This window comes from Indicator indicator, chromosome 38 (assembly GCF_027791375.1).
Source record: "Indicator indicator isolate 239-I01 chromosome 38, UM_Iind_1.1, whole genome shotgun sequence".
Taxonomy (NCBI): domain Eukaryota; kingdom Metazoa; phylum Chordata; class Aves; order Piciformes; family Indicatoridae; genus Indicator; species Indicator indicator.
This window is the reverse complement of record NC_072047.1, coordinates 2822763-2838370: the sequence shown is the minus strand read 5'-3', so window position 1 is coordinate 2838370 and position 15608 is coordinate 2822763. Positions and strand designations below refer to the sequence as shown.

The following is a 15608-nucleotide window of genomic DNA, read 5'->3' as shown; positions in this document are numbered from 1 at the left end:
AACAAACCCCAAATCCACAAAAATAAAAGAAATCCAAGAGTTTGGTGCTTTTTCAACACAACTGCTGGGGCTGACCACCCACCAAGCCAGCATCCTGGCAGCAAACACAGCTCTAGGCACAAGCACAGACACTGAGCCAAATCTGAGGTTATTTTGAGTAACCCAAAGCAGTGAATTTGGCTGCAAGCAGCAGGACACTCAGGGGAGCCTGGGTTACAGCAAAGCTGCAGCACTGGGGAACCATGGGCCCAGGCCATGGGACTGAGCCAAGTGCTCAGCCGAGGCAAAAACCCAGCAGCACTTTGGGTTTTGTAGCTCTTCCAATCCATCCTGGTCCATGTCCTGTCATTCCCTGCCCCATGGAGGAGAGAGGAGGAAAGAGAAGGAGAGAGAAGGAGAGGAGAAAAAGAGGAAAGGAGAGGAGAGGAGAGGAGAGGAGAGGAGAGGAGAGGAGAGGAGAGGAGAGGAGAGGAGAGGAGAGGAGAGGAGAGGAGAGGAGAGGAGAGGAGAGGAGAGGAGAGGAGAGGAGAGGAGAGGAGAGGAGAGGAGAGGAGAGGAGAGGAGAGGAGAGGAGAGGAGAGGAGAGGAGAGGAGAGGAGAGGAGAGGAGAGGAGAGGAGAGGAGAGGAGAGGAGAGGAGAGGAGAGGAGAGGAGAGGAGAGGAGAGGAGAGGAGAGGAGAGGAGAGGAGAGGAGAGGAGAGAGGAGAGGAGAGGAGAGAGGAGAGGAGAGGAGAGGAGAGGAAATGCCTCCTGGAAATGCCACCTCTGGGGCCCAGGTAGCACCCCACCACCCCACCCTCCAGCACCCCACAGTGCCCCTGGCACGGCCTCTGGCTCACCAACACAGTCGCAGGTGGGGAACTCGGCCTGTGCCCGCTTGGCAGGGGTGTCCAGCAGGCTCTTGGTGGGCGTGTCCAGGTACTTCAGCGGCGACTCCAGGAAGCCGCTCAGGGTGGGCGTCAGCGGCACCTCGTCCTTGGTGGGTGTCCCTTCGGCGTCCTCCGCCTCCGGGTTTTGGCTCTCCTCAGAGTAAAAGCACGTGGTGGACACCACGGTGATAGCACCAGAAGACTCGATTTTGATCTGTTTGGGGGAGCGGGCGGTGAAGGGGGGCTCTGCAAGCGGACCCTTCCCTGGGGTGAACGAAAAGCTTTTGAGTCCGGCTTGGGGAGCGCTGCTCGGAGCCGGAGCGTCGGTGGTGGCGGCGGCGCCGGTGGCGGCGGTGGGTTGCACTTGTGGGGCTGGTGCTGGCCCCCCCGGCAGCTCGGTGGTCCCGGGGGCGAGCGGAGCGGGGGTCTTGGGGGGCTGCAGGTTGAAATTCTCCCCAAATTCGGCTTCAAACTGGCGGATGAGCTCTTCCAGCTTGTCATCCACCACCAGGGGGGTCGGGGCGGCCGGCGGCGGGGCGGCCGCCGCATCCTCTGAGCCGGTGGAGCCCGCCGGCGCCGGGTGAATTTGGGGCCCCCCCCCGGGGGCACCCCTTTCCTGAGATTCGGGAGCCGGGGGGCCGCCGTCGAGGGAGTTCGGCGGCGGGGGCTGAGCGGCGGGCAGGGGTAGTGCAAGAGGCTGGAGCGGGAAGGCAGAGGCCGGCGGCGGCGGCGGCGACGGCGGTTCGGTTTGCATCTCCTCAGCAGGGGGCTCGGCGGGCGTCCGAAAGCCCTCCAGGCTGATCTGCCAGAGGGGCAGGAAGAGCGGCTGCGAATCCTTCTGCTTGGCCTTCTTGATCTGCACCTGCTTACGGAGTGGCTTGGCCGGCGGAGGCTTCTCGGGCGGCGGTTTCTTCTTCTTCTCTTTGGGCTGTTTTTCGAAGGGCTTGGGGGGCACGGCCGGGGCACCAGGAGCCCACCAACTACCTGGCCGGTCAGGGGGGGGCGCCGCCGCCGCTGCCAGGCTTTGCTCGAGGAAGAGGCTGCGCTTGTGGTGGAGATGCTGCTGCAGGACCAGCTGCGTCTTCTTGTGCAGGTTGGGCTCCGGCGGTGCCGGCGCCACACGGGGGCCGCCCGGCGCTTCCTTGCTGGGTGCTCGTTCGGGGGGCTCTGGTTTAGGCGTCACCGCTTCGCCGGCCGTCGGTTCGGGTCTCTTGAAGGCTGCCTTGATGTAGTCATCAGCGTTACCCAGCAACTGCTCCAGTTCTGCCATGGGGTCTCCAGCCCCCGCCGCCCCCTCGGCCTCCAGCCCCCATGTTGCTGTGAAGCCCCCCGGGGGAGGTGCCGCACCAAAAAATGGCTCGGGTGCAGCTCTCGGCTCCGGCGGATAACGTGGCTCATCCCCTCGCTGCCAGGCGGCCTCCGGCGGGACGAGGGGGCCGGGGCCAAAGGGGGTGGCGGGGGGCGGCGGTGGGGGCGGTGGCGGGGGCTGGCCGTCGCCGGCGGGCTGGGGGAGAGCGGCCGAGAGCTGGGTCAGGGCCTCGATGGCTATGGCGGTCTGCAGGCTGATGTTCTTCTCCTTGGCGATGGTCAGCGCGCTCTGGGAAAAGGGGAGGCCGTCGGGTGGGCAGGGCTCGGCGGCCTCAGGCACCGGCTGGGGGTCAATAGCACCTTCCGGGGGGATGGGCGGGGGGTTGGGGGCGGCGCGGGGCCGCGGCGGTGCCGGCTCTTCGCCCAGAGCCGTCTTGATCTTCTGCTCCAACCATTCCAGGTAGTCGGGGCACTCGGGGCCGTCGCAGTTGCAGTTGGGGGGCTTGACGCCGTGCTTGGCCAAAGCCAGGGCAGCTTTGAGGGCTTGCAGGTCCTCCCCTCGCGGCCCGCTGTCCGCTGTGCCCAGCCCCCCCCGGCTCAGCTCCGAGTCGAACTTCTCGTAGAGCAGCGACGGCGAACCCGGCGGCGGCAGCCGGTAGGAGGAAACGGCTTCGGCCACCGCCGAGAAGGCCACCAGGTTCCTGACGTCTTCCAAGTGGGCTTTGGCGGCGCTGGGCAGCTGGCCCTGGGCCCAGCCGCTCGGCTCCATCAGTGCGGTGCCCCCCGCCTCCGGCCGGCCCCCATTGGCCAGGCTGAGCCCTCTGCCCTCCTTCAGCCGCCTTTCTTCCACATAATTAATTGGCCCTTCTTCCATTTGGCTTCTGCTGGGTCCATCAACCGGGTCGCCCACTGAACCTGTCTGCCAGGAGAGGGAGAGGAGCGGCGTGAGCAACCCCCACCAGGACACCCGCCCCCTGCCCCCGATTTCATAAATTCATGGAATTTATGATCGAAGAGACCTTCAGGATCGAAGAGACCTTCAGGATCATCCGGTTCCAACCCCCCTGCTATGGGCAGGGACCCCTCCCACCAGCCCAGATTGCTCAAGGCCTCATCCAGCCTCGCCTTGAACACCTCCAAGGAGGAGACATCCACAACCTCCCTGTTCCAGTCTCCCCCCACCCTCTTCCTCATCTCCAGTCTCAATCTCCCCTCTCCTAGCTCAAATCCACTGCCCCTTGTCCTGGCACTCCCAGCCCTTGTCAGAAGTCCCTCCCCATCTCTCCTGGAGCCCCTTCAGGTACCAGAAGGCTGCTCTAAGGTCTCCCTTCAAAGGAGCCTTCTCTTCTCCAGGTTGAACAGCCCCAAATCCTCCCTGTCTCTCTTTATTCCTTCTTTCCCCATCTCTTTTCTCACCCAGGTGATGAAGACACAGCTGATCCATGTGAAAAGTGACCTCCAGCAGCAAGACCAGGAGGGTTTTTTTTTTTGCCTGGCTGCGTGAGGAGCAGCTCAGCTCAAAATGCAGCTGGTTTGCACCACGCCAGCCTCCTGCCACCCACATACCCACCACACCCCACCACCTGCTTTCGAAATTGCTCATGGGACAGTTTGGGATTTCCATCGAGATGGGATGGGGTGGGACGTGGTGGCACAGGGAGGGCGTCACTGGCTCCGGTGACACAGATTCACAGATAGCATCGGGTTGGAAAGGACCCTCAAAGGTCATCTTGCACTCAGCAGGGGCACCTCCAGCCAGATCAGGCTGCTCAGGGCTGCATCGAGTCTGGCCTTGAATGTCTCCAGGGGTGGGGCCTCAACCACATCCCTCGGCAACCTGTTCCAGCGTTTCAGCACCACGGTTTGCCCCGGTGAAGGAAGTGGCACAGGGAGAGCAGAGCGGGAGGGCGGGGGAGGGGGAGTTTGGAGCAGTGCCCGAAGCAAACATCCTGGCCGGGAGCAGCCATCCTTCGTCGGGGGCCGGGGCACGGCAGGAAGCCGCCGAGTTGGCTAGGCCGGTGCCAGGGGCGTCGGAGGGATGCTTTCACCTCAGATAACCCAGCCTCTGGATCAGCACGGCCGGCCGGGGCCCCCCGGCAACGCCGAGCTACGGCACCGTCGGCCAGAAAACCGGCGGCGTGCCAAGGAGAGACCACAACCCACCGGAGCTGCCCACGGCGGCACTCATGGAGCACATTACCCTAATTAAGACCCTCCAAAGGGTTTTGCTAGGGATTGGGGGTGGGGGGATGGTGTCTTTCTGTGCTGTGGCTCTCCCCCTGGCTTGGCAGTGAGGATTTTGGTGCCACGGCAGCCGGGGTGCTGCATGAGCAGTTTGCTGATAACCAGAGAGGAGCTTCCTGCCAGCTAAAAATACAGCAAAATTTGCTGGGGAGAAAAAAAAAAAAAAAAAAAAAAAAAGGCACGAGGGAGCTGTGGGCAGAGCTTCCTGATCCCAACCGTGCCAGCACTGGTGGCTTGGGAACCATCCATGGCCCAGGCTCACTGGGAGACCCCCACTGCGGCTCTGGAGACCCCTGTTACAGCACCAGAGATCGCCATTACAGCATCAGAGACCCCTGTTACAGCTCCAGAGACCCCCATTATGGCTCCAGAGACCCCTGTTATGACTGCAGAGATCCCTGTGCAGCTCCAGAGACCTCTGTTAAAGCTCCAGAGACCCCCGTTTCAGTTCCAGAGACTCCCATTTCAGTTCCAGAGATCCCTGTTACTGATCCTGAGACCCCTGTTACTGCTCTAGAGACCCCCATTGCAGTTCCAGATGTCCCCATTATAGCTCTGGAAACACCCATTATGGCTTTGGGAGACCCCTGTTATGGCTCCAGAGACTCCTGTTATAGCTCCAGAGACCCCTGTTACAGTTCCCAAGAGTCCTATCACTGCTCCAGAGACCCTCATTACTCCTCTCAAGACCCCTGTTATAGCTCCAGAGACCCCCATTATGGCTCCAGAGACCCCCATTACTCCTCCCAAGACCCTCGTTACTGCTCCAGAGACCCCCATCATGGCTTTGGCCTCAAGCAAGCTGTGGGTGTGTGGCTGTTGGTGCTGGAGCCACCTCGAAGTGCTCAGCCCCCAGCCCCACGGCTCTGGCACGGGAGTCCTTCGGGGCGTGGGGCTGAGCAAAGCCACCTGCTGGAGTGGGGCTGGGTTCTACACCGGAGATCAGCACTGCTGCTGACTGCAGCGAAAACCGGAGGCAACCTCGGTGAAACCCCGGTGAAACCGGGCAGGAACCGCTCCCAGCACCATCACGTCCCCAAAACGTTCCCCTTCCCCAGGGGTAAAAACTCTCCTGGTGCCAATCACCACAGCCCCGCTCCGGCGCAGGGCTCACCCCGATGCTGCTGCAGCTTTATAGGGGCGGTTCCAGCTTCGATCCCTCCGTGGCATTCCCAGAGCCAAGCCACGGAGCCGGGAGGGACGAGACCGGTCCAGCAGGTCTGGGGAGTGAGTGCTCCGGTGCCGGTCTGTGCCCTTCACCGGCCAAACGGGAGCCTGGGCAGGGCGGGGACAACGCACCACCCCCGCTCCCCTTTGCAAACCAAGGCAGAAACAGCCTCACCCGTCACCTTCATCCTCCTCCTCCTCCCCAGCCAAAAGGGTTTTTCCCAAGCGCCAGGGAGAAAAACGCCCCAAGCACCCTCCAAGACCTCCTGGGGGGGATGCTCCTGCCCCGAAGCATCCCCATGGCATTGCAGCGGTGACGCCAACCCCGAGGAACGACAACAAACCTGTTTGGCTCTGGGTGGGGAGCAGACGGCAGCCCCAGGGGTCTGCCTGGGACAGGAACGGTAGGGGGAGGAAATCTGCTGGGTAAGGATAAGGAAAATCCCAAAAAACCCAGCTGCCAGGCCAGGGTGGCACTTGGGGGCTGCTCCATTCCATAAACCAGGTGATGGACTTGGGCTGGGGGTGCAGGAAAATCGTTCCTCCGGCAAACACCTCCCCCCCTGCAGCTGCTAAAGGGTTAATCCAAACGCTACAAACCTTCCCCAAATCAGTGAGGGGGAGGGGCATAAAAATATAGACATTAAAAATAGGATTATTTCCCCCTGGCTCTCTCCTCCAGCTCCTTTTGTTCCTGGCCCCATGGGCTGGGAGATGGAAAACCCTCGTGGCTTCTCCCCCCGAATCAATCTCCATCCCGCCTCGCTCCGGCAACGTCCGCAGAAACCCCTCCATCCCCGCCCTGGCTGCTTATCCCTCCACATCCCGGTTTGCTTTTCCCGGAAAAAAAACATTCCCTGCCCAAACCTCCTTCCGTTCACCCGGAAAAGAACAAAAACTAGGGAAGAGGAGGGAGGGGGGCGGGTAGGAAAAGAAATGGAAATAAAGAGAACCCCCCAAACGCTTCGTTTGGGATTTGCTCCAAGATGCCTTCTGCATCCTCCCGGTGCCATAAACAAGGAAAAATCCACCCCGAGGAGGAAAAAAAATATTTAATAGTTTTTCCTCTTTTCTTTTTGTTTTTATTCTTTTCCCTGTTTTAAAAGCCTTAAACAGAAGGAGGGAGAGAAAGGGAAAGGAGGAAACAAACCAAACCCAACCCAACCGCACGGGCAGAGCCCAGCTTGGATCTTTTCCAGCCTGGGCTCGGCTCCCTGGGAATCGACGGGAGCCGTTGGAAACCCGGGCAAGTTCCCGGGATGGGAGTGGGGTGGGGGGGTCACGGTGTCGGGCTGGGGTCAGACTCTGAACGGGCAGCACTTACGTGTTTGGGGGGTGGGGGGAGAGGAACGGGAGGCGAAGCCGGAGGCGACAGCGGGGACCCGTCCCGGGAAAAGAGAAGCCGAAAGGAGCCACTGGAGCCTCCGCTACCCTCCGCCACCCCCGGCCCTCCCCGCCCCCAGCACCACCAGCTGCCGGAGCCATTAGCCCCAGCGCTGCGCGCACGTACGGACGGACACACGGACACCCCAGCCCCCGAGGGGGCCCCGGAGCCCCCCGGAACTCGACGGACACCCGGGCCCTTCAAGGGGCCCCGCAGCCCCCCGGAGCTGGAGAGACACACGGACACTCGGGGCCTCCCCTCCCCCCGTCCCCTCCCCAGCCCCCCGGAGCTGGAGAGACACACGGACACTCGGGGCCCCGTCTCCCCCTGTTTCTACCCCCAGCTTCCCGGAGCTGGACGGACGCACGGACACCCCAGGTTCCCCCGCAGGCCCCCAGAGCTGGACAGACACACGGACAGCCCTTGCCCCTCCGTAGCCCCCCGGAGCTGGACGGGCCCCGAAAGGGCCTTGATATGCTGGGAGGGAACATGGAGTGGGACATCGTCCCCGTGGGCAGGAGGGGAGCAGTGGTCGGGCACGGTGGGGAATGGAAGCCCCGGGGTGGGGAGGGGTGTCCTATAGGTCCTGCTGTGTCCTGCTGCCCTGTGGACCCTGCTTCCCTATGGATCCTACTTCTCTATTGATCTTTCTCCCCCATGGATCCTGCTGCCCTGTGGATCCTGCTGCCATATGGATCCTTCTCCCCTATGGATTCTGCTGCCCTCTGGATCCTGCTGCCCTATGGATCCTTCTCCCCTATGGATCCTGCTGCCCTGTGGATCCTGCTGCCATATGGATCCTTCTCCCCTATGGATCCTGCTGCCCTATGGATCCTGCTGCCCCGTGGATCCTGCTGCCATATGCATCCTTCTCCCCTATGGATCCTGCTGCCCTATGGATCCTGCTGCCCTGTGGATCCTGCTGCCATATGGATCCTTCTCCCCTATGGATCCTGCTGCCCTATGGATCCTGCTGCCCCGTGGATCCTGCTGCCATATGCATCCTTCTCCCCTATGGATCCTGCTGCCCTATGGATCCTGTTGCCCTGTGGATCCTGCTGCCATATGGATCCTTCTCCCCTATGGATCCTGCTGCCCTATGGATCCTGCTGCCCCGTGGATCCTGCTGCCATATGCATCCTTCTCCCCTATGGATCCTGCTGCCCTATGGATCCTGCTGCCCTGTGGATCCTGCTGCCATATGCATCCTTCTTCCCTATGGATCCTGCTGCCCTATGGATCCTGCTGTCCCATAGATCCTGCTGCCCTATGGATCCCATTGCTCTATGGATTCCACTGCCCTATGGATCCTGCTGCCCTGTGGATCCAGTGACCACATATCCAGCAACCTGCATATGCAGCACTCTTATCTCACAGCCCTACCTGTGCAGCAGCCCTGCACACCCAGCAATCCTTCACAGCCAGCAACTCATTGTACCCAGGCACTTAGATACTCCACAGTTCCATACAGTCATCAGACTTAGATTTCCAGCAATCCTAAACACCTGAGTCCTGCATTTCCAGCAACCTTCTACAGCCAGTGACCCACACAGCACAGAATCACAGAATGGTAAAGGTTGGAAGGATCACCTCTGGTGATCATCCAGTCCAAGCCCCCTGCCAGAGCAGGGTCACCCAGGGCAGGGCACACAGGAATGCATCCAGATGGGGCTTGAAAGTCTCCAGGGAAAGAGACTCCACAACCTCTCTGGGCAGCCTGCTCCAGGCCACCAGAACCCTCACACCAAACTTTGTTCTCACATAAGGTGGTTCCAGCTTGTACCCATTATTTCTTGTCCTATCCCTGGGCATCACCACAAAGATCCTGGCACCTTCATCTGACACTCACTCCTCAGATATTGATCAGATCCACTCTCAGCCTTCTCTTCTCCAGACCAAACAGCCCCAGGGCTCTCAGCCTTTCTTCACAGCAGAGATGTTCCAGTCCCCTCATCATCCTCACAGCCTCCCCTGGACTCTCTCCAGCAGGTCTCTGTCTCTCTTGAACTGGGAAGCCCCAAACTGGACACAGGATTGCAGCTGTGGTCTCAGCAGGGCAGAGCAGAGGGGGAGGAGAACCTCCCCAGCCCTGCTGGCCACACTTTCCTTGATGCACCCCAGGATGCCATTGGCCCAACAACATCCAAAAAACCTATAGGGGGCCAGCAGTCTATAGATCCAGCAACCCTGTAGAATCAGAAGTGCTAAACAGCAGCAGCCTGCCCACCCAGTACCCCACAGAGCCAGCAGTTTGGCTATCCCACAACCCTACATAGCCAGCAGCCCTGTGCACCCAGTAACCCTGAAGCTCACAGAATGGCTTAGGTTGGGAGGGACCTCGGAGTCCATCTACTCCAACCTTCCTGCCTTGAGGGGTTGTAGCTTCTCAACCAGACTCAGCTACTCAAGGCCTCATCCAACCTAGCCTTGAACACCTGGAGGCAGAAGGCATCCACAACCTCCCTGGGCAGCCTGTGCCAGACTCTCACCACCCTCACACTCAACAACTTCTTCCTCAGTTCCAGTCTCTAACCCTGCTCTGCCTCAGCTTCAAACCATTCCCCTTGGCCTGGCTCTGGACACCCTCAGGAAAAGTCTCTGCAGCCTTCCTGCAGGATCCCTTCAGGTACTGGAAGGCAGCTCTAAGATCCCCTTGGAGCCTTCTCCTCTCCAGGCTGCACACCCCCAGCTCCCTCAGCCTGTGCTCACAGCAGAACTGCTCCAGCCCTTGCATCATCTTTGTGACCTCCTCTGGGCTCCCTCCAACAGCTCTGTGTCCTTTTTGTGCTGGGGACAGCAGAGCTGGAGGCAGGATTGGAGGTGAGGTCTGAGCAGAGCAGAGCCCAGGGGCAGAATCCCCTCTCCTGCCCTGCTGCCCACACTCCTCTGGCTGCAGCCCAGCAGGAAGCTTTGTGCTGGGTACTGCAGGTTCATATCCAGCAGCCTGACCCCCAGCAGCCCTACACATCCTGCAGTCTCTACATTTCCAATTACTACTCCCAACCTGGAGCAGGTTTTACATCCTCCAACCCCCCGCCCCCCTTTCCAAAAAAGAAAAAGAAATTCTGGGGGGTTCACTAAATCCTTTGGCAAGCCCCAAAGAACGGCACAACTCAGTGCACACCACACACCCTCAAAGCACCGCTCGGTGTCACCCTGCTGCTAACCACCGCTGGGGCTGATCAAAAGTGACAAATCTGGGAAGAGGAGGAGGAAGCGAGTGGAGGACAAAAACTACAGCACAGGAGGTTCCACCTCAACATGAGGAGGAACTTCCGCACTGTGAGGGTCACAGAGCACTGGAGCAGGCTGCCCATGGATGCTGTGGAGTCTCCTTCTCTGGAGCCATTCCAGCCCTGTCTGGATGTGTTCCTGCGTGACCTGTGCTGGATTCTGTGGTCCTGCTCTGGCAGGGGGCTTGGCCTTGATGATCTTCGGAGGTCCCTTCCAACCCCTAACATCCTCTGAGCCTGTAAAGATTGGGGACACCAAACCCTTCATGGTGCTGGCAGTGGAGTGGGGCACACGGGGACAGCCCATGCTGTGTGGCAGGGCTGTGGTGAGGGCACGGGAGGGCGGCCAGGAGGTCACTGGGTGCCGCTGCCAGCCGGCGGCACAGGGCGGCCAAGAGGCAGCTTGGCTGGAGGCCCCACGCCGGTGGAGCCTGGCCAGCCCCCGGCACTCAGTTTGTGGTTTCCCTCCTTTGGCAACGGCCCCGGGGATCCTCCGCCAGGATCCTCCGCCAGGATCCTCCGCTGGGATCCTCTGCTGGGTTGCTGGCTTGGGAGGGCACCGCTGTGGGGGTCTCCCGCAGCGTGGCAGACCCTACAGCAACACACCAGCTGGCCTCAGGCCACCAAAGGGCTCCAGTGGGGAAGAAATGCTGCCAAAAGCACCCCCACACACACCAGACAGGATTGAAGCTCCTGGGGGGCACTGCTTGGTCTCACCAGACCCCAAAACCCCTTCCCGGTCCCACACCACCATCACCACCCTTGGGTACTGGCATGGGGAGGGGGAGGGGGAATGCCAGAGAGACACCGAAAGGCACTGATGCCCTAAATCGACTATCAGCATCGCTAAAAATGGAAAAGAAAAGACCATGTGGGAAGCTGAAGCACCGAGCTGCACCCACAGCAGCCCCTTGACTCCCCTCGCCCAGGCTGGGGTAGCCACCCGGCCAGCTCCCAGTCCCGCTGGCTGCCGGCACCGCGGGCGCCTCTGCCGCCTTGTTTTCCAAGCTGTTTCCATGGCCCCAGCTGACCCCGGCGCTGGGTCTAAGCCGCTCGCTCCTGTCCTCATTTAGCCTGGAGCAAAGCCGGGGCGTCGGCGGTGCCGCGGGAGCTGAGCCGATTTACGCCGCAGAAAGCTCAGCTCTGCTCTGCACCAGCAATCGGCAGCGCTGCTGGGGACCCCCCGGAGTCGTCACCCCCACTTTGGATGCTGCTGGGGGTGGAGCATTGCAGCCCAGAGAGCCAAGCAGAGCCTGGGCTGCAGCAGGAGAAGTGTGGCCAGCAGGGCCAGGGAGGGGATTCTGCCCCTCTGCTCCACTCTACTCAGACCCCACCTGGAGCTCTGTGTCCAGTTCTGGAGCCTCTGTTCCAGGAAGGATCTGGAGGGGCTGGAAGGTGTCCAGAGAAGGGCCACAAGGATGAGCAGAGGGCTGGAGCTGCTCTGCTCTGGAGACAGCCTGAGAGAGTTGGGGTTGTGCAGTCTGGAGAGGAGAAGGCTCCCAGGGGACCTTCTGGTGGCCTTCCAGGATCTGCTCTGGAGACAGCCTGAGAGAGTTGGGGTTGTGCAGTCTGGAGAGGAGAAGGCTCCCAGGGGACCTTCTGGTGGCCTTCCAGGATCTGAAAGGGGGCTACAGGAAAGCTGGGGAGGGACTTTTTAGGTTTTCAGGGAGTGATAGGACTGGGGGGAAAGAACAAAACTAGAAGTGGGGAGATTGAGATTGGATGTAAGGAAGAAGTTGTTTCCCATGAGGGTGGTGAGAGCCTGGCAGAGGTTGCCCAGGGAGGTGGTGGAAGCCTCATCCCTGGAGGTTTTTGCAGCCAGGCTGGAGGTGGCTGTGAGCAACCTGCTGTGGTGTGAGGTGTCCCTGCCCATGGCAGGGGGGCTGGGGCTGGATGAGCCTTGAGGTCCCTTCCAACCCTGACAATTCTGTGATTCTATGATTATTTCACCCCCTTCTTGTTCCCAAACAGGCAGTTGAAGCCAACCTAATCCCCATTCCAGCTCCAGCACCAACATCCTACTGGCAGCTTCCAAGGGATTTTTTTTTTCCCAGGTGGAAAAAAAAAAAATTGTTCCCATTTCCATCTTCTTTATTTCCTCCCCAAAAAGGATTTTGTCTTTTGGAGGGTCTGCAGCAGGGTTGTTTGGGATGGGACTGCTCAGGATCAGGATGCTCAGGGAGGGAATGCTTGGGATGGGTTTGCTTTGACTGGGGTAGTTCAGGATGGGGATGCTCAGGATCAGGATGGTCATGGAAGAGAAGGATCAGGATTGGGATGTTTGGACTGGGGATGCTCAGGATCAGGATGCTCAGGATTAGAATGCTCAGGATCAGGACACTCATAGCCAGGGAATGATTGGGATCAGGATGGTCAAGAAGGGAATGCTTGGGATCAGGATGCTTGGGGTAGGGATGTTTGGAGTGGGGATGCTCAGGGAAGGGGTGCTCAGGATTAAGATGCTTAGAGCAGGGATGATTGAGGTGGGAATGCTTGGGGATGCTCAGGGAAGACATCATATGGGTAGGAATGCTCAGTGAAGGAAAATTTAGAGCAAGGATGCTCAAGGCAGGGATGTTTGGGGTTGGGATGATTTGGACTGGGATGGTTGGGATGGGGATGCTCATGGAAATGATGCCTGGGGCAAGAAGGCTCAGGAAGAGGATGCTCAGAGCAGGTATGGTTGGGAAAGGGACACTTAAGAGGAGGAATGTTGGCAGCAGAGATGTTCTGGTAAAGATGTTTGAGATCAGGATGCTCAGGGAAGGAACACCTGGGAAAGGGATGTTTGTAACAGGAATGCTTGGAGCAGGGATGTTTGGGTACAGATGTTTGAATCATAGGAACCCAGAGCTGTCTGGGTTGGAAAAGCTCTCTGAGATCATCCAGTCCAACATCAACCCAGCACCACCATGGACACCAAACCACAGCCCCAGGTGCCATGGCCACACATTTTTGAACACCTCCAGAGATGGGGACTCCACCACTTCCCTGGGCAGCCTGTTCCAATCCCTGACCACTCCTGCAGCAAAGAAGTGTTTCATCATCTCCAACCTAACCCTCCCCTGGCACACTTTCAGGCCATTTCCTCTCCTTCTATCACCTGAGGCTAGGGAGCAGAGCCCAACCCCCACCTGGTTCCAACCTCCTTTCAGGGAGCTGTAGAGAGCCAGAAGGCCTCCCCTCAGCCTCCTCTTCCCCAGGCTAAACACCCCCAGGTCTCTCAGCTGCTCCTCACCAGACCTCTTGTTGGGAACTTGTTCTTGGGATGCTCAAGGAAGGGATGCTTGGACCAGGGATGTTTGGAGCATGGATGCTCAGCACTGGGGCTGAGCGAGCGGTATCCCAATGGATACTCCTATGGGAACAGCTTTTGGGAAGCAAGCTGCCACAGCCAAGCCATGGAGTGTGTGCCTACCCACCACGCCATGTGTGCCTCCCCACTGGGCCAGGAGCCGCCAGTTGGCATGGGCAGAGGGAAAGGCTTGGCACAGTGTGGAGCCGCATCAGGCTGCTGGCTCCGGCTGGGCAGGGAGGGAACAGAGCAGCTTGGAAGGGAAAAAGAGGAGGAAAGGAAAAAAAAGCTGCAGTGCTATTTTTGTTTCTTGGAGCACTCTTCCCTCCAGCACAGCTCTCCTACCAGCACTCAGCTACCAGATTGGCTCCAGGGCTGGCTGGGCACAGCCAAATTGCCAGTTGGTAGGGAATGGGGCCTGCTCTGGCCATGGGGAAGGGAGGAAGGGATGGGAAGGAAGGGGGAAGAGGAAAGGGAAGGGGAAGAAGGTGAAGAAGAAAGGAAATAGAATGGAGATTAGGAAGAAGGAACATTAAGGGGAAGAAGAGAAAGAAGAGAAGGAAGATAAAGAAAAGAAGAGAAAGAAGAGAAGGAAGAGAAAGAAGAGAAATAAGAGAAAGAAGAGCAGGAAGAGAAAGAAAAGAGAAAGAAGAGAAGGAAGAGAAAGAAGAGAAAGAAGAGAAAGAAGAGAAGGAAGAGAAAGAAGAGAAGGAAGGGGAGGAAGGGGAAGGAAGGGGAAGGAAGAGGAAGGAAGGGGAAGGAAGGGGAAGGAAAGGTAAGGAAGGGGAAGGAAGGGGAAGGAAGGGAAAGGAAGGGAAAGGAAGGGGAAGGAAGGGGAAGGAAAGGGAAGGAAAGGGAAGGAAGGGGAAGGAAGGGGAAGGAAGGGGAAGGAAGGGGAAGGAAAGGGGAAGAAAGGGGAAGGAAAGGGAAGGAAGGGGAAGGAAGAGAAGGAAGGGGAAGGAAAAAGAACACAGGTGGGAAGGGAGAAGGAAGCAGAGGCACGTGGGCTGCAGGAGAAAGGCCTGAGGCCTTGCCCAGCCCTGCAGTGTTTGCTGTCCCACCCCAGCCACCCCCACAGGGCTGGGCCTGATTTCGTAGCCCCACTGCTGGTTGTCCTCCCATGGGATTGGGCTCAGGCCTCTCACAGCCCCTCCAGCCCTGCAGCACCCCTAGTGGGGACATTTCCACCCTGTCCATTCCTTTGCACAGCAGATCAGAGGGGGAAAGCTGGGGTTTGGGGGGCAGGGAGGAAAGTTGCCCTGCACCCATGCACCAACCAAACTGCACCCCCATTTTCAAAGCTTTGCCCTCCCAGGGGCAGGAAGAGAGTTCCCTGCACCCTCCTGGCTTCTGGGTGCAAATCAGAGATGTGCCACCAGCAACCATGGGTGCTTGGTTTCCCTCCAGCCCATCCCTGTCTTGCCATACCTGGGGGATGCTGCAGTGTCCCCCCCACCCCGGGATGTGGGTGCTCCTCACACCACCGGCACCGAACCGCACAGCCTGAGCTCTCAGCAGAGGAAGAGGAGGAGGAGGAGGAGAAGGAGGAGAAGAACCCTGCACGACACCACCCTCCCGCCTGACAAGCGCGGGCAAGTCGAGGGCGCGATGGCCGCGGGCAGGAGCCAGGAGATGAGTGGGAGCCAGGCCCTGCCCTGTCTGGGAGCAGGGAAGACGCCGGCCCTGCCAAACCTGGAGCCGGTTTCACCACCACAAGCCTTCAAGCCCCATGGGGAAAAGCATCTCGTGGCAGGTGGGAGCTGAGACCCCGCTGGATAAAATCCCTTTGCCAAAGCCAGAGGAAGGTGCACGGGGCGGAGAATGTGTGCCGGCAGTGTGGACGCTGGCTCAGAGCCAGCAAAACCATTTGGCAACATGCTGTACCCAAAACCATCCCTGTTCTACCCCGAGATTCAAAGCTCCCTCTCTATCCCAGCTGCCTCCCTGGGGTCTGGTGCTGCTGAGTCAGCACCAGCGCTGCTGAGTCACCGCAGCCACCTCAGCCCTGACGCCAACCAGCTCCGGCGATGAGCTCAGCCGTGGGGGCTTCGGCACCTCCACGCTCACCAGTGCTGCCAGGCCCCGGGAAGCCACAGGGCCAGGCTTGT

General features: G+C 59.6%; 1 protein-coding gene across 1 annotated transcript in view; it reads right to left on the bottom strand.

The window, feature by feature from the left end:
• Window positions 1-15377, bottom strand: part of TET3 (tet methylcytosine dioxygenase 3) — a 30174-nt gene extending 14797 nt beyond the window's left edge. Inside the window, 3 exon segments of the mRNA XM_054396597.1 lie at window positions 840-3096; window positions 14929-15116; window positions 15119-15377. Of these exon segments, the coding sequence (XP_054252572.1) occupies window positions 840-3096; window positions 14929-15116; window positions 15119-15377 (2704 nt within the window).
• Window positions 15378-15608: the final 231 nt, after the last annotated feature.